Source organism: Rhinolophus ferrumequinum, chromosome 2, assembly GCF_004115265.2.
Source record: "Rhinolophus ferrumequinum isolate MPI-CBG mRhiFer1 chromosome 2, mRhiFer1_v1.p, whole genome shotgun sequence".
NCBI classification, from domain to species: domain Eukaryota; kingdom Metazoa; phylum Chordata; class Mammalia; order Chiroptera; family Rhinolophidae; genus Rhinolophus; species Rhinolophus ferrumequinum.
Window position 1 is genome coordinate 5,389,368 of NC_046285.1, and position 19,496 is coordinate 5,408,863.

Genomic DNA, 19,496 nt, shown 5'->3' on the forward strand with positions numbered 1-19,496 from the left:
TACTGGCTCCAACTTAAATCTATATAACATATGCAAAGGTAGCAATAACCAGTTGAACTGCACCTTCCCCAACTCCAACAGACAAAGCCAAACTCAACAGAAAATTCCACTATATGCTGAAGCAATTTACATCCTGGTTAGAAAATACATAACTTGAGATGGAACAAAGACTCGAAACAAAGATTAGGGGCAGTAATCTCCAGCAGATTCTGCCCAGCCGACTGTCCTCTTACTTTAATAAATCTTCCTTCTAATGGAACTAGCTTATGAACCAGAAATTCCACTCGTAGGTATCTATCCAGAGAAATCCAAAACACTAATTCAAAACATTTATACCCCTATGTTTATTGCAGCACTATTCACAATAGCTAAGACATGGAAAAAAACCGAAATACCCATAGGTAGATGACTGGATTAAGAAACTGTGGTAATTTATACAATGGAGTATTACTTGGCCATAAGAAAGAATAAAATCTTACCATTTGCAACGATATGGATAGACCTAGAGAACATTTTGCTAAGTGAAATAAGTCAGATGGAAAAAGACAAACACCATATAATCTCACCTATATGTAGAATCTAAAGAATAGAATAAATGAACAAACTAATCAGAAACAAATCAGGGTTGCTAGATGGGAGAGGGGTGGGGATGAGGGAGAAAGTAAGGGAATTAGAAATCACAATCAGTAACCACAAAATTGCCACAGGATACGAAAGACAGTTTAGGGAATATAATCAATAATGTCGTAAAGATTTTGTAGGGTATCCGATGGACACTTGTCTCATTAGGGAGACCACCTCAGGGATGCTGTAGATGCCTGATCACTGCACTGTACACCTGAAGCTGAATAATAATGAATGTCAATTTTATATATATATATATATATATATATACACACACACACACACATATATGTGTGTGTGTGTGTGTGTGTGTATATATATATACATATATGTATATGTATATATATAGTCACAGGATGCAGAGTACAGCATAAGGAATAGAGTCATAGAGTCAGTGGAACTGTAACAGCTATATACGATGTCAGAGGGAGAGTGGATTGGGGAGGGGAGGTTATCACTTTACGAGGGGTATAAATGTCTAACTATTACATTGTTTTGTACACCTGAAACTAGTAATAAATAAATAAATAAATAAATAAATAAATAAATCTTCCTTCTGCATTTCTACTTGCCTCATGAATTGTTTCACAACCCGCAAGCAAGCAGCCACAATACTATTTTGTTACATATTTGGAATACCATCCCTGAGGTACAGTAATATAAATCACAAATCATTACTAAAATGTCTCCTCAATCAAGCGGATAGATATTAGGAATTTACTCTGGGCATTAAGTGCCACCAGAGAAGAGAAGAAAAATAAGACCCAACTTCCTAAGTCCATCTCCCAGTAATTATAACATATGGTTCATCACCACATCCTCAGTGCCTGGAACAGTTCCCGGCCTACAATAGGAACCTGAAAAACACCACTGTACAAATAAATATACGTTTAATATAATACAAAAATAAATAAAATAATAAATATATATGTGTATCGATTTTCTAACTTGTAAAATAAGTTAGATCAAATCCGTAGTCACTTTGAGATTAAAAATATTACAATTCAATTTATAATTCAATAGTTTTCATTAAATTATGATATCAGTAAATATACCAAGCAAAATTTAAAAATCATAGCTTATTATATCCTGATATTATTTCAGGTTTCTCCATCATAATTCTCTTCTAAAGGCAAGTCACCAATAATAAAGAAAACAACAGAAACTTGTTTTACATTATTTTATTTTTCATAATTTTCTAACACATGGTGTTAGAAAAATGAATTTTGGCACCATGACTTAGAAATTTTTTCAAGTTTAACCTTTAAATTAAAAACAGTAGCTACAATAAGGATACTTAAACCTCACTCAGAGAAATGGTGAAAAATCAAGTCATAAAATTTTTTGTGTTAGGAAATTATTTTAACGTTGAATAAAGGGAAGGTAATAAAAAGAGTAAGAAGGATAAAATGGAGACTATCCTGGGAAGACAAAAAAGTGAAAAACTCTCCCAAAAAGAGAATAAAGAGGGAAACACAGGACAAAGGGAAGAAGAAAGGCTCACCAACTTTATTTTCCTGATATAAAATTCAAGTACTTAAAATTTTTTTAAAAAATCATAAAATGCTACTACTAATCTCAAAGAAAAATATTTCCTCATTATTTTCTAGAATGAAAGAAAAACAACAACCTTTTGGACTTAAGAACACTTGGTGATTTAAGTCAATAAGAAATGGGAAGGTGTGAAGCTTTTCTAAATCTAATATCTACTTGCTATACTCTACCTTGGAAAATTTATCTGAAGGAACACAGGACTTGACTTCTAATATAAATGTAAAAAACATTTTGTCTATCAATCTAAACAAAAATGTTTTCAACTGGATATACACTCATATTTTGTACTAAGTTTCTTAAGGAAAAACATTGTGTAATATTATTCTTTAGATTCCATCAGGAACTACTGTAAAAGATACCTGCATAGGTAGTCAAAAAAAGTGCACAATTAGTTGCACACAATTCAGTTAGAATTCCAGTTTTCCAACATTTCAAAAATTGCCAATTTTCATTTATATCCATTTTATCTATATGTTGATAAATAAGTCTTCCCAGGTTTTTGTTAAATAAGAAAATATTATTAGTCTCATTTGTCACTTGTACATTTGTACCTGAATATTTTATCAACTGAAACACAAATTCAGAAAATTGTCATTATTCTCAGAGACAATAAGGTATTGAAATAAATACTCGTTTTTACTCTTTTTTTCTTTCTTTTCTTCTTCAATCTGTGTTTTAAGGCTCAGAGCAGACATTAGGAACTATCAAACAATTTTTTTATGAAGTTTTTCAACTGTTTGGCCCAAAGTGAAGTTGTTCTGTTGAAGTTATTTAAATATTCCTCTCATCTTCTCAAGCACAACTTCGAAGACATGTTCATACCAGTCAGTCATTCCAAAAAAAAAAAAAAAAAGTCAATTCAATGAAAAGTAAATAACTTAGGGATCTATAAATGACACCGCGATGTATCTTGTTCCATTTTTAACAGGAAGTCCTTCATGCAAATGCGTGAGTCTCCCTGGATGCATGAAGCTCCAGCCTTTCCTTGGTGATTCAATAGAGCAATTGTACCTTAGAAATTTGCAGCCACCTCCCTAAAAGAGATGGAACAAATAAATGTATCAGCCCATTATGTTTAATTTTTTTATCAGTGGCAAAATTCAAAATATGCCATATAAGCAGAATCTTAAAAAAACAAACAAAAACAACAACAACAACAACAAACACAACAAACACATACAGAGTAAAGGTCTTTTTGTAATGACATATTTCTTTTGAAAAATGTAAAAAATAAAACCCGTAATTACCTGGAAATCCTCCCCCACGTTATTGAGCGCAATGTTGATGGTAAAGGTAGAAGCATCATGATGAGGGCGAAGGGAGCGCTGTCGATCAGGGGAGTATTTTACCACAAAATTCAATAGTGCAAACCCCTACAAGAGCAAAGTAGACCAATGGATTTTCTTATCAATAAAAACATAAAATAGCTTATTTGCATAAAAACCAGTAGGCAGTATGCAGGAGGAACAGGAGGATAACTACCTTCGTATAATAGCCTGCAAAGACTTTTAGTGTCACTGGTGCAATGAACTCCCGGATAAAATGAAGCCATACATTCTCCAGGTCAATTTGTTTCATGTGGATATCATCAGTTGGGACATTTTCATAACCACCAGATATACGGCTATCCTAGAAACATCATTAATGACATCATAAGGTGTTGTCCACATGCAATTCACATTTATGCTATCTTGGAATTTTTTTATCCACAATAGGAAAAAAAATGAACTGTTGTTTAATAATGGTGTACCATCTGCTTTAATTGCAAAACTATCAAAATAAGTGAGGTGACATGGCTTTGCAAATGTGTCAAAAACGAAGCAAATTGCTGCAGAGTCGTAGACTGCTTTCCTACTGATTTAATGTTAACCTAAAAAACAAAAGGCCAAAATATTAATAAGAGGCAACAAGTGTCTATCTGAGAGCCAGAAGAATCGCTATTCAGAAAGTACTGACTCAGGCTGAAAAATCAAACGGTGTTCAGATTAGGAGACACAAGTGAGGGCATTTATGAGCAAGGGAAGGGGAACAATGACATCACTAGAAGGAAGGCATTTCCATAGGTGCAGAAAAGCTAACAGTGATGCCAATTCTAAACGATGTTTTTAATTTTCAGTCTAGGTAGTCGTAACATCTGCTGTCTTGTTATCTTTGCACACAGTTTGGGATACACTGCTGCCGTTAGACCCAGTCCAAAGGTTATCTTGCCCTGTTTTAAAATTCCAGTGATTTGAAGAGTATGATGTTCAAGGCAGTTCCTTTGGGATGGCAGCTCTAGCTCCATTTTAAAGGACTCCATTTATATTATTTTTTACAAATGTATATGTGAGTCCTGACTATAAAATAAGTAAAACTGATTTCCAAAGCCCCCTAAAAACCGAGTTTTTTTACAGTGACACTTCAGGCAGTCCTAGGTGTTGGCGAGCACAGATTCTGCTTATCTGCCCTTTGGATTACCTGCCACTGAAACAAGCTTTCCCTGCTCCGGTCTTCACTTCTACTTTGTGGCACCTGAAGGGCCTTCCTTCCATGACAGCTTTTCATTATCCTGCCTGCAACCTGCTGACTTCAAGTTCTCCATCATACTTTGAACTTCTGTCTCCCTGATCAGCTAACTAGCTGGGGTATGTAATTAAGCAGATGCAGTAATATGCCAGAGGATTCCATTTACATTTTTTGGTATTGTTAAGGAGCTGGCATCTGTAGGTTCTCAGAGGAAAAGAGACACATTGAACTAAGGACAGTGAGACTTCCTACCTTGTCTTTGACACTTAACGTAGATGCAAAACGGAATTACACTAACAGCATTAAAACATATTCCTTCTTCTTATGTTTATATAAAAAAATTGCTTTGACATTCAACCAGATAAAACTTCATCTTAGTATTTTCATTATAGCTCACTGTAAAAATGCAGACAATAAAAAGTGGCCGTGAAGAAGAGCAACATCACACAATAAAGACACTTGTATGTGTGTATGCGTGAGTGTGTGTGTGTGTGTGTGTGTGTGTGTGTGTGTGTGTGTTACCTTACCATTTCCGGCTTGTGGACACTGACCCTTAGGGACCACCCAGCGGTAATGACATGCATAAATGAGAAGCTACGGCCCAAACAAATTAAATGTTAAACACTAATTAGTTAGCGGCAGAATTAGACTAAAAACAGGGTTCTCCCTACAGCCTTGAATGGCTACCCATTCATTTAGGTCTAGGATTCAGAGACATGACAGAAAGAACAACTCCACTCGGAATTCTCTAAATATCTACCCCTCCTCCTGCCCCACATACACATGTTAGTTTTCTGTGTGAAATTACAACTTACATGATGTTTCCCTCCAGACCACTGGCCATAATGCTCCATTTCTTCCACCAATTCATCACAGGCTTTTTCAGAAAATATGGGGAACCAAAAGACATCGGGACAAGGCTATAAAACATGGCATTACCATTAAGAGAATAACATGTTATGACTTATTACTTCAAAAGTAATAGGATAGAATATTTAATTTTATCTCGCTTAGATGTCCTTTTTAAGAAGTTCATCTAACATTATTGACATTACTATTACAAACAGTACTAGTTAACAGTACTAGTTTTCTGGGGGATTTTAACATTTTCTAACAGTTTTACTTTTTTTTTTTACATTTTATCAGTGAAATCAAGATGAGTCTTCAAGTGGTCAGCCAAGCAGTCACTGTGATGTAGTTGTAATGCCACAGTGAACACACTTGGTGACTTTCATTCTATCCTCATTACGTGTGTGTGTATCTGTGTGTGCGTATGCATACACACATTTAGTTGGTGTTGCACTTGCTGAACAGACTTGCTTTCTGATATGTCTTAAAATGATTTACACTGAGTTGCCATAGAATTGAAGTTATTGTGTATATATTCCTTTAGAACATATAATATCTAGACCCTAACAAGTCTAAAACAAGTCTTTCAATATGCACAAAATAAAAAACTTCAAAATGACTAGAAAACATCGTGGCGTAGTTTAATTGGCAGTCTTTTTTTTTTCTTTCTCCCAGTACACAAAATAACGGGGTATCTAAGAATCAAAGACACCTGACATTTTCTGAAATAAGGTGTTAGCAATAGTTTGGAACACTAATCTAAAATAGAGTTCTTTTTAAAAAGACCTCTCTGAGAAGAGATTCTTGGAGCCCAGTTTCTTTCAAAGGTAACCTTTCACTGAAAGAGGCCTGCACCAGAGATCTGCCAATGGTTCCTTATTTTCACTGGTTTGAGAAAGCTCTGACATTTGGGAGCATTCTTTAAAAATATATATGATCTTAAAATTATTGTTAATCTCTATGTTCTACATTTTTACAACTATATGACCTTTAAGGCTATAAAACTGGTAATTAAGCCATATGAATTTTACCTAAAGGATAAGTTCTCTACTTTTAGAACATCCCCTGCTAAAGCAGTATTGCAGTAATAATATTCCTTTCTGGAAAATACAGCGAACATGCTCTACATATCATAGTAATTATCAATACAAACCTGTTCAACTATATTTTCAGTGAAAATCTTTGAATAATCACGGCTTATATACTTTTCTTTCCAGTCCTACCAAAAAAAAAAGAAAATCAATTGCATAGATTAAAGCAAATGCTTTTTTACAAATACTTTACTAAAAAAGTGAAAGTATATGCATTTTAGTAATTGCTCAAACAACTTATAAATGACTATGTGTCGTGGACAAAATAGGGATTCTCAGAAACACAATTTATGCTTTTTAATCTTTGCCTCATTCTGCGTATGCTCATATCTTTCTGTGAAACCTGACATTTTTTTTATGACGTTTTACACTTCAGGATTTTAAAACTTGAGTAAACTTATAGTGATTAGATTTGTATGCTATATCCTGTGCATATACACAGGGAAAATACATATGTGTTTCAAACTGAACAATAACAAAATACTATCGACAAATATTAGTAAATATTAATTAGCAAATTAAATCAGCTTGAGTCTCATACTAAAATCAATTACTCTAAAATAATTTCAATTTTTAAAATGTATTTAAAATTTCTGCTTTCACTTCACTTTTTAATACTTATCAAAGAATGATCATAGAGTTACTAACACTTTGTTTAGTTACAGAAATTAAGGTATAGGATTATATAGCAAAACAAAAATAGGTCCTCTTGATGCTAATTCATGAACCTGATCTTCTCTTCGACCATTCTCTGACACATAAACCACACACTAAGATACCTCAATTTTCGTCAACATCAGCTAAGGAATCCTTTTCCTGGGTCAAGTGTTTTCTTCAAAAAATCCAATATTTAGAGGATATATATATTAGGTTGGTGCAAAAGTAATTGCAGTTTACAAGGTTAAAAAAAAAAAATTGCAAAAGCCGCAATTACTTTTGCACCAGCCTAATGTTAAACTATGGAGTGGTTTAGTATCCAAAAAGATCTTAAATGTATCTAGACTTTAACAAAATTCTTAATTTTCTCTTTACCAAGTACAATTGTAGGGAGCCAGCGGGGAAGAACTGAGGTATGGACTCAAAATAATTCCAGTTAAAATATGTTCCAAAAAACATTTGTCTGAAATACATCTTTTGAGTCCAGATTTCAGAGGGGCCCATGATAACTTATAGGCCATTCTTAATTTTGTGTATCTCTGCTTCTATGTAGCTCAGATATTTTTGATATGGAGATCCAAAGCTATCTTCAAATCTTTAATAAATTTTGCTTATTCATAGTATGTAATAATCATCATCAAATTCCTATACTATCTCATTAGTCCCTCTAATATTGACTGGTTTTCTGAGTCCAAAATATGGGGAAAAATTAGAAGTAAATAATCATCCATAACTTCTCAGAATATCTTAAGTATTTTTTCTATGTAGCGTTATTCATTTTTTTGAAGTAAAAGAAAAAATTTCCTAAGATTTTACAGTAGTTCATTACTATTAATTTTTCCTTTTAGACCGTCTTTCAAATATTGAACAAATATTTGAAATATTTGTGACCTTACTAATTTCTTAAAAGTTCTGATAATGGGACAACCATTAAATATTCTGCTATGGGATATTCCGCATGAGGTATATTAATAAGGCTAATTTTTTAAAAACAAAGCAAAGCCATGGAAAGAAAAACAGTTACAACTTACTTCTGATGTTTTTACTACATACTCTCCAAAGATTTGAATTCTTACACAAACATCTACAATTCAGCATATAATTTGGAATATTTTTTTGGGAAGCTAATATTATGCAAGAAATCAAATAATTCTACTTTTCAAAATAACAACAGATTCATTGCTAAAGTAAAATATGATTTCCACCCTCACCACTAAAAAAGGCTCTTTTCAGTTCTATTCCCTTGAAAGATAAAGACATGCAATTAAATGGACTGAAAGTACTTTTAAAATACAAAAATGTCAAAAGATATTCTGTTTAACAGAGTATTCAGAGAGCATTAAATTTTCTATTCCTGGATGTCAACTAATCCTACAAAATAAAAGAAAATTCTGATTAAGTGGATTAAGTCATTGTAATTTAAAACTTATACTCTTGGCAAGGGGAAAACCATAAGTAGTAGTATTACAGAGATGATTATTCAAGAGAACATTGTCCCTTAAATAAATGTGCCCACTTGATTAAGAGAACAAGCCCCAATAAGACAAAAAAGCAGTCAACTCCTGTATGATTAAAATCTTTAAGAAATGAAATAATTTTACACTTTTAAAGGAAATTGATTCTTTAACTTAAGATGTTCTTTACATGCTGAATCCACTTACTCTGCAATTCTGACTGGCTATTTTTAGTATACATTGACAAAATTGTTATAAAAAATAAACAAAATGATAAAATAAAAGGTATTTTCCCAAAGTAATTTCTTAAATATTCTTCCTGAAAAGCAAAATGTAATATGGTCATATGTGAGTTACCAGTAAACATTTTTTCTGAAATTGTGAATTAAAAATTTGATGCTACTTTTGAATATATAAATAGAAATACTGGGAGAAATTCCCTTCCCCAAACCTAATATACATATATAAATTTAAAAAAAAGTTCTTGGTCAAGTTTAGATCTACTTTATAGGACATGAAATACAACTGTATCTTTTTAAAAGTGATGTAGCTTTTTAAAAAATGGTAAAGCCTCTTACTACATTTCCATATTATTAACCCAATTTATTTACATCCATTTGGAGTTATAGGAAAATAAGTTATAAATGAAGCTGAGTATGAAATACATACCACAGGATTTTCAAAAATCTGCCAGAGGTCATTGTTATAATGGGAAGTATTGTAATTAGCAGTTGATAATAGTCTTCCAAATTCATGTCTATTAGAAATGTACATAAATACGCCCTATATGCCAAAAAATAATAGTATTAACAATCTTGGAAGAAAGTACAAGAAAATATATTTAACCACAAGAAAAATATATGAAATATTAATTTCAACTTTTATAGTTTCCTTATGAACATGCATTTTTATATTTCATATAAAACATGCATAACTGAAAATGAAAGAAACAAAATTTTGATTAATTATGAATTCAGACACCACACACAAAACTAATTGATAGCACTGACACTCAACTGAAGAAAGGAAGAGGAAGAATGGACTGTTTTTGTCCCTTTCTCATTGATCCTAGATGTAGACATCGAGAAAAAAATTCCTGTTTGAAAGCAGAAATATTTTTGAGACACCAAAGTGCAATGAATTGTACCTTTTTTTGGCTTCTTTCCATTTCAAAAAAGACATCACATTTTTAAACAAGAATTCAAATGTCAATATTACTTTGTCAGTCTATTTTATTCTTTTATTGCACTAATGTTTAAAAACTAAACACAGAAATTACTCATGCTAAAGAAAATCAGTCTCATATCCTTCTCCCAAACCAAATAAATGTGGCAAACACCACTAAAGTAAGGTTGTTTCTTTTTGTACCTGTTTTAATGGTAAAAGAGTTAGTTATTAAAATAATAAAAAAATTAATGAAGAGTGCCCACATCTCAGTCTTACGAAGATGTACTTTATATTTACTCCTACCTCTTCTCTCCCTTAGAAAACAAAAACAGTGAAAGGGATTTGGGTTTTACTTTCTCATCTGTCAACCATAAGTGTCAATCAGTCCAAAGAATAAGAGTTGAATATCACACAATGCCCACCCCCAATACACAAAACTTACAGGCACATATGCAGATTCAGAACCAATGAATACCAACAGTTTACCAAGCTAAATGGAAAGAAGATTCTTAAAGAAACTTTATTGCCAGGCAATATACCATATCAAGTACTAATTAAATAAACAAAAATAAATAAAAATAAATAAAAATAACACCTTTGGGGGGCTGAGCATTTGGAATGTTTCCGGAGTAGGGGAGTCTTTTTCCCTTTGTAAAGTCTAAAATGAAGAGAAGTATTGGGTAAGTTGACCTGCACACCCACTTTCTCAGGTATTCTTAGGTAAATAAAAATAGCAGCCCTTATGAAAAGCTGACATTCTGAAATATCCTTCATAGACAACATGCAGAACAAGCAAAGCTTATAGCGCACACAAAGAAACAACTCCAGCCGTTTTTGTTTTTGTTTTTGTTTTCCGGTCAAACATAAACCCAAGCTCATTCCTTAGTAGAACTTTCATTAGACACAAAATTAAGACAAAGGAGGAAACGTGTAAGAGAGGCCATTCCAGGATGTGCTGTTGAGTCAAATTAGCCAAACGTGAGCACAAATTACACTTACAGGTACTGAGGATATTCGATATAACAATGCACACAGGTATGTAGGAAAAACAAACATATTCAAACAACACATGCCTTAATAAACTAATAAAAAAAAATACTTGCCAACTTTTCTGATTTTTCCCAAAATCACATTTGCTTACATAAAATAATCCAATCTTTTATAAAACAGAAACAACATATAAATATGTTAACATATTTATACATTTTGAAAAACAAATGATTTTCTACAGTCCTTTAAGTTGTATAATGAAGGTATATTTATAAAATAGCAATGCATCATTAATTTTTCACATAGATTAAATATACTACATATCTCAATCCTTCTCCCAGTTTCATGGTAAGGAATCTGTTTTTTAAAAGTGTGGAGTTAATAATGATAGAGAAAGTTCAAACACTGATTTTAAGAACAAAAATGTGTTCTTAAAAGCCTGGGTGACCGTCACCCAGGCTTTATCTAACTAATTTTAATTAGGTCCAGTTTTCATTATAGAATTTCAAATGGATGTAAAGATGAATTCTTTAAAATGAAAAGCTGATTCGTAACAAATTCATGTTTATTATTGAAATCCCACTGTTGCTTATGAGTTAGGCTAAGCACCGACCTAACATTTTTCAAATGTTTCCATAGGCAAATATTCACAAATTATTCTTCATGATTGTTCCCAATTTTTTGATACAGAACCACAAAAATTGGCTAGTATTTACCAATTAGAAAGAAAAGAAGCATCAAAAGATAACGACACATCCACTGGGAAAGCAAGCCATCTTATTATAACATCATGCAAGCCATCACTGTATGCCCTACCATTTCTCTAGCATTTCGGCAAAGAGCCATATCAGGATCCAGTTTATCTCGAACAAAATAGTTCCTTTCATTCATCTCTGATCGGAGTGTCTTTCCTTTAATTAAGTACACATTAGCCATGTATGGGACATTCCATATCCCTCTGAAAGTAAAGAGAAGACATTCCAAAATATCACAAATAGAAAATATTTAAAGTTTTATTTTTATGTTTTAAAAATAAGTGCCTTGTATGTTTTTAAATTTTATGTATATAAATTATTGAATCAAATTACATGCAAATGCAAATACATGTAATATTTGACATATATATCCACACATTTTATTTATATACTATATATAAATATATATAATTTATATATCAATATATAAGTATACATGAGATTATTGGTATGATCTACATTTTATGAGATCAATCACTATCTCCCTAGATAAACTTTATTTTACGGTTGATCCTGTTTGGCATTTTGGCTGTCATCACTCAATTGTTACAGCTACAGTATATTATTCTGTTGCATAGAAGGTGTTTCTATTCAAAATTAAGTAGTTTGATAGCAAAAATAATCACACACAACCAGTGGTTTGCTAGAGCCAGCTTACACTGGCTCCCCAGAGTTGACGTGTAGCCTCGCTTCCTAAGGCTACACTCAGTGACTTTACACTAGAAGCTTGAAATCAGCCATTGTAGAAGTACTTATACCCCAGAAATTGGCAAACACTACAAATCTGGGCATCTCCCAACCCCAAGAAACAATTGTTAAGACATTTATCAGCACACCACTGAAATATAGCTTAAAATTCTACTAAAATATATTCTCTTGAAATTCATTAAGCCATCTCAAATTTTTGTAGAAAAAGTAAGATAAGAAGAAATATAGCCAGGAGAACATGAGTGTTGGGAGGCACGTTATTTTATCCTTCATTCTTCCCCACAGATGGGTCTCCTCACTCTGAACATGACTCACTTCCTCAGAACAGCATAAGAAACGTTTCACTTATGCTGGAAGGGATATTTCTGTTGCTTTTAGAGAACAGAAAGATCTTAACCAAGGAAATGTAGTTAGATATTAAAAGGTATATGATATCATTTTGTCTTAGTAGATGAGCCTCAAGAGAAATGGTCATAAAAAATACACATCGTGCAATCTGAATTCAGAAATTAATCACTGGCAGAGTGTGCAGTGTTTCAATTTCGAAGGAAACCACACACGCATGCGTCATAAGATGTCAATCCTTCATGCCACTTTTGTACATGAAGTGTATTCTTACATTAACTAGATCAAAAACCTCTACCTTAGTGTTTTCCTTACACTTTAGACACTGACAGGAGGTTGGACAGAAAATCACCAGTGCTTACAACAACTTAAATGAAACATAAAATCTCTATTCTACTTCTGTGAGCCTTTATTTCTGCTATACCCACAGACAACATCAGGCAAACTGTCAATACAAACCCTCCCAGAGAAATATAGATACTTAGAAACAATAGATTAAGATCTTAATAGTGTTTTCTCAGCTACATGGTTCTCAATTGTAGCTAAGAAAAGCCTTTATCATATTTACATCATTCAAACTGATGTTATTATTTTCACACCATTTACTATTTTCATAAACAAAACATCTTTCTACTACTCAATTGTTCAACAAGAAGTGTGTGATTTTTTTCCCCTAAATTTAAGGGCACATATTTTTAGTTGCAAAAAATGTTTTCTCTTTTTAATTGGGCTGATGGATGTGAGAAACTAGGGAAAGCACTTAATGTCTCAGTCATTCTGGTGTATTGTCTGTATAAAAAGAACAGGGTGACATTTTTCCCTAATAATATTACCTTAGCAAAAAAAAATACTATTTCAACTGTGATTGGTTTTTAATTTAAAAAATATCAACTTTGAAATAAATATCAATCATGTACACACTTTGTAACAAGTACATTTGTTTCAAACTAGAAACTGAAATCAGATATTGGTAAAGAAATTGATCTTCAAAGCAGAATATTAGCTATTTTACACAGAAAACTCTTGCAATAGGAATTTTGGAAGATTTTGATGCTTAGTGCTATTTTTGTTGCTATTTATAAGATTTAAACATATCAAAATAGCCTTCATCCTGGCCACTAAATATATGAGCTAAACGAAATTCCCCTTCTAAACTTTTAACTAAGGAACATTACCCTTCCAACAACCTAAGATGGCTGCCCATGGTAACCATTGTCTCTTAGTATTTCCCACAGCAGTGAGTTTGTTCCTTTGAAGATTTAGAACTTAAAAAGACTTTTTTAAAAATATTAGTTTATACTAGTATTTCAGGATCCCCAAGTGGTCCCCAGGTTTTCAAATTTCCATTAAACATAAAGAAAAAAGATACATAGTAAAAAAAAAAAATCAAATTACATTAACAAGACATTTTTAGATGACGATATTTTACATTAAAAGGTTAAATTAAGTAACTTACACTCTATTCCCTTGAACAATATCCACATAATCTTCTGATCGAGCATAGTATCCATCAGGACTCAGTGCTCCCCAAAAGTTGGACCACAGCTTTCCGTGACGAGTTACAAGAGGAGCAATGATCTTTCTAAAGAGTCAGACAGAGAAAAATCCAGCTAATTATTTATTTTTAAATTACCACAGAATTATGTGTTTTGGGCTTAGCACAACACATAAAACAATCAAGGTCATTTAATGCACACGTAGTTAGTTGAAAAACCTAAAGGTAAAATAGAGAAACTTCTTCCCAACACTTTTTCTTAAATAAGTACACTGCTATTTCTTAAAAAGAGTAACAAAAAAATAACTGAAAATGTGAATGAAGGTATAAAAAAATGACTTTTAAAAATCCCTTACTTTTATCCAAAAAGTAAAACTACCGTAATCATTTATTTTGAGTATGTCAAATATGATACTATATGAAATCAAATATTTTCATTTTTCTTAGTAAGACATAAGAGTCTCTGGTGCATTACGGTATCCCATAAATATTTGTTGAATAAAAAAATGAATGATGATGGGCTGAAATATTTGTAAAGAGGCCAGTTTTCCTAAAGTTAAGCTCTGAATTATTTTAAAGTATGTCTCCATTTATTTATTTTTTAACAACTTTTTAAAATGGACTGTGCTAGCCCTGGTAACACTTAACATTTTTCTGGTTCTTTAACTATTTTAGAAAACAAAATAGAGGATGACTGCCCTAGCACTCTACCAACCTACCAGGAAAGTAGTCCCTTTGAGACAAGCATATACTACAGATTTAAAACATGTCAGATTTCTTCTTAGGAAAATCTAATTTATGATGTGTCAATGTTTCCCAAATAAGGTAACAAAATATGAAGTTCTTTTAGAATTACTTCTAAAATGAAGTGCACTGTAGTGGTATCTCACAATTTAAGAAAAGCTCAAAAAACTTCTCCAAGACGAAGTTATGGAACAACTATTCTTCACAAAAAATCTATTCCACAACATGCCAATCTTGTGAAGATCAAGTGTGCCCTTTCTCTTACCTACAGAAAAGTGAAAGTCTGGAAATACACAACATACAAAATAATAATTTTGATTTATTTTTCCTGGTTCCTATTAAAATGAAACATTAACCAGAAACTTATATTTTGTTTTGTTTAAAACACATATAGATATGATAACATAAATTAGAATGTATATTACATTAATATGAGAAATGATAATTCAATGTCGATAACTGACAAGATCAAATATTTAACAGGAAAAAAAAATTTGTAATTTATAATCCCAGCTGCCTCCCAAAGAGAGAGAGATGGGCAAAGAAATGGTGGGAATCAAAATCCATCTTTTTTGTGCCTCAATGTTTCTGAGTATGGAAATACAAGGATAGCAGCTGAATTCCACTAAATAAGTGAAAGAGTAAAATTTAGAGCAAAGCAATAAATAGCGGAGACAGGAAGAGGAGAGGGGAAAGACCTCATGAGATGCTGGAAAGCCACATATCGGAAGATGTGACCCATCGCCTGCCCTTCTAACCTTCAGTCGACTCCCCTAAATCTTGCAACAGTCTTGATATATTCTTTATGGAATATACCATTGGTAAATTCTTTATGGAAACTACAAGCTTGGATACAGAAATGTGTCATATGAACCTGCTCCTTTGATAATTAACAGAAATTTATGGTATTGGAGAAATAACCTAAGTTTTACGGGCTCTTCAAGGGGCAAAAGCTCCAAATGATAGTTGAATTACTTATGAGGGAAATTTTACATTTTACAAGGTTTAAAACATTAGATAGATAGCAAGGGGGATATATATTAAATATATAGTATAAATTCATTAAATAGTTCACTACAAAAAAATTATTAAGTACATAAACCAAAGTGTCATACAATAAAAACATCTAAATATTATTAGAAGCATATGTACATTACATAATATTGAATTTAAATCACAATAAGAGAAAATTCAAGAAAGTATTACTGAATTCCAGTAGGTTTTAAGAATTACAAATTCCATAAGGGACAGAAATACAGCAGTAAATACCAGAAGAACGAGCTAAAAGAATTGAAAGTGGCTGTCTCTGAGGAGAGGAATTTGCAGGGCAAGACTGCCATTCCTCTATGGACCTTTCTATTGTTTGATTTTTTTAAAAACTTTGTTCATGTATAGACTGAGTAAAATTATTACTTAAAAAAAAGAATTACAAATTCCAACTCTATCCCATATGATTTTCCTTGCCTAATAATTAAATACTTATTCATATGTTTTGAAAAAGTATCTGCAATTTATAGATAGTCATCTTAGATATGTGTCTACTGAGAGTTATATACTGGAGCTGCATACAGATTAATACTGAGAGGTCTTAGATTTTGAAGTAGTAACTGAATTGTCAAATTGACAATATTACATATATACACATATATATGTATATATGTATATATACATATATATATGTATATGGTACGTTAGTAGAGTATAATAGATTTCTCATATATTTTACTTAGCAAAACAAAAATGGTAATTCTAACATCTCACTGCTAACCATTCTGTCATGAGAAACAATTGTGTTAATATATTTAATATACTTAGAACAATACCTGGCACTTAATAAGCACTCATTAAAGGTGAGCTATTAGTATTAGTAATGCTACTATTAGTAGTAGCAGTAGTATTAATAAGTGGAGATTTAATGTCATTATAAGCTGGTATAGATGGTGTCTTTTTCCAATTTCAATTCAGTTAACTGAAAGCAGGTGCACCCAGTGATAATTAGTTGAGTACTAAATAAAACCACAGATCTGGCTGTGAAATAATTTGTACCTCTGAAATGCCTTTCAAATTCTAAGGAACTACCATATTTCCCTGAAAATAAGACCTAGCCGGAAAATCAGCTCTAATGTGTCTTTTGGAGCAAAAATTAACATAAAACCCGGTATTATATTATATTATATTAATCTGGTCTTATATTATATAAGATCCGGTTTTATATTATATTATATTATATTATATTATATTATATTATATTATACCCGGTCTTATAGTAAAATAAGATTGGGTCTTATAATAATTTTTGCTCCAAAAGACACATTAGAGCTGATTATCTGGTTAGGTCTTATTTTCAGGGAAACATGATATAACTCTGTTTGCAGTAACTTTTTAGGTAAAAGTTTTATGAAATTCTACTTTAAAAATATCTACAGAGAAAAAACAATTCCAAATTTTAATAGTATCAGATACAATTTCACCTAGCTTTAAATATAAAAATAGGCCAAAAATACTGTATTTTGCTGTGTACATTGTGTGCTTTTTTGCCCAAATTTATGAGGGAAAAATAAGGATGCACATTATACATGGGTAGTACTAATTCTGTATCTATATAAATGTTTTTCATTTTGTATTTATGCTTATGAGTTAAAAGTGTAACTCTAGAAATCAATAATGATATCCGTATCCTAAATAATACCCTGGATTATGATCATCGGTTTTATTGAACTTATAATGAACTTGCAACAAGAGTTCTTGGCCTTATATGATGTGTAAATATCGTAAATTTGTTACTGGTGCATAAAATTTCTTGTACCTTGTATCTGTTCTTGTGTTTTATAATTAGTTGTAACATAAAATTTCTTGTACCATAATCTGTTAAAAAATAAATGCTAAAATTCCTTTATAATATAAAAAATAAGTACCTAAATGTAAACAAATGCAAATTTGAATTACAAAATTAAAACAAAAGTTTTCCCTGAAAGTTTGGGCCAAAAATGTGGGTGTGCATTATACATGGCAAAATATGGTAACTGACAAACATAGTATTTCTAATTGTAACTAACAGTAAATACTTCTAATTTTCACGAGGTTGCTTTCTATGTGACTCATTTAAAAGAAAACTAATTAATGAGAGATGAAAGTTTTGTAGGTGTAGAAAGTAACTTAGTCTGAGCTCCCCCAATTTGCTCCTCATCTGTCCCTCCCAGACGTAAGTCACTATAGTGTGTCCACACAGACGAAGAAAATGAAATCATTTCAAAAATAGACACTGAATTTCATATAGTACCTGTTTTGTTCAATCAAAATTTTTAAAGTCTTTGGATTTGTCAAAACAACATCTGCATCCATACTGAAGTAATAATCACAGTTTTTATCCTGACGGCAAAAATCCCTGACATTGAAAAAGAGATGAAATAAGAATTAGATAAAAATTAATATTTGCTGTTGAAAAATATTAACATAAAGCTTACATGTAAAATAAGGCTTCTGTGTATATCCACACCACATTTGTTTCTAAGCTGTCGAACAGGACACCAGGCAGGAAAGCTTGTTAAAATTGTACAAATAATTAGAGAAAGTTTTGAATGTGGACCCAAGGATTCTCCCATGAATAAGTTATGGAACTATTAGTAGAAATATCTGTTTGGTTTTTCTGAGGCCTGTTATCCACCTATCCTTCTCCCCACACACACCAGGCAGTATTCATCACGCTGGACCCCGAGCTTTCACAGTACAAGAGTATCTCCTGATGAGAAGTCACCATGATTTAATCACCTTTTCATCAGTCACTCTTAACCCACTGCCTGGCATATTCAATTAACATGTACTGAATAAAAGATTGTTTTCACCATTACCAGAATTTTATAACTAATCTGTGTGAAGTATTAAAGGGGCCAAAAAAGGACCTAAAATATTTCTTCTGAGTATTACAGAATTTTCTAGATCAGTAAGTAACTAGAAAGCAGTTACCCCTTTTCCCCCTCAGTCTAAAATACCCATTTTTACCACACACAAATTTCAAACAGTTAACATTTATCACTGCTTACATGAGTCATACTATTCGTCTAAGTATTTTTTTTAAATCGATCTGAAGTTCAATTAATAGTGTGATTAAATGTGTGAACTCCTGGCATTAAAAGAAAACTGTAAATAGCTTCCATGGCCCTTTACATGTACAAACATCCAAACACAGTGTCTAAGAGAAGGTGCTCACAAGCATACACAAACACGCACGCAAACACATACAGTGGAGATATCCAAGTGAAGGGTATTAATTTTTAAGAAAAGTTGTTTGTTTTTTAAAGTTTCTTTAAAAGAAATAGTTAAATTTAAATTTATTAAAACATACATTCCCATGTTTCTGGCTTCGGCTTGACTTAGATTTTCTTCTGGTCCTACTATTTTTATAGTACTGATTTCATGTTTAGCTTTATCAAAAAATACCTTGATGTCCTTTTCATGATAAACTTCCTGCAACATATTTAAAGAAATAGAAAATGAGTGAGGAAAAAAAGGTGAAAAAACAGGAAAATTAGTGAGAAAATAAGACAAAATGACTGAAGTA

General features: G+C 31.9%; 1 protein-coding gene across 2 annotated transcripts in view; it reads right to left on the reverse strand.

The window, feature by feature from the left end:
* Positions 1–1,799: 1,799 nt before the first annotated feature.
* PLOD2 (procollagen-lysine,2-oxoglutarate 5-dioxygenase 2) overlaps positions 1,800–19,496 on the reverse strand; it is a 90,942-nt gene continuing 73,245 nt past the window's right edge. The window contains exons 10-20 of one of the 2 annotated variants that reach the window (XM_033087358.1): positions 19,281–19,402; positions 18,219–18,323; positions 14,156–14,281; positions 11,708–11,849; positions 10,497–10,559; positions 9,404–9,517; positions 6,686–6,751; positions 5,499–5,603; positions 3,661–3,807; positions 3,426–3,551; positions 1,800–3,212 (exon numbers count right to left, since the gene is read on the reverse strand). In XM_033087358.1, the coding sequence (XP_032943249.1) occupies positions 3,057–3,212; positions 3,426–3,551; positions 3,661–3,807; positions 5,499–5,603; positions 6,686–6,751; positions 9,404–9,517; positions 10,497–10,559; positions 11,708–11,849; positions 14,156–14,281; positions 18,219–18,323; positions 19,281–19,402 (1,272 nt within the window). In that variant the 3' untranslated portion in view covers positions 1,800–3,056. The remainder of the gene's footprint in view (positions 3,213–3,425; positions 3,552–3,660; positions 3,808–5,498; positions 5,604–6,685; positions 6,752–9,403; positions 9,518–10,496; positions 10,560–11,707; positions 11,850–14,155; positions 14,282–18,218; positions 18,324–19,280; positions 19,403–19,496) is intronic. The other variant, XM_033087368.1, reaches the window with a different exon arrangement.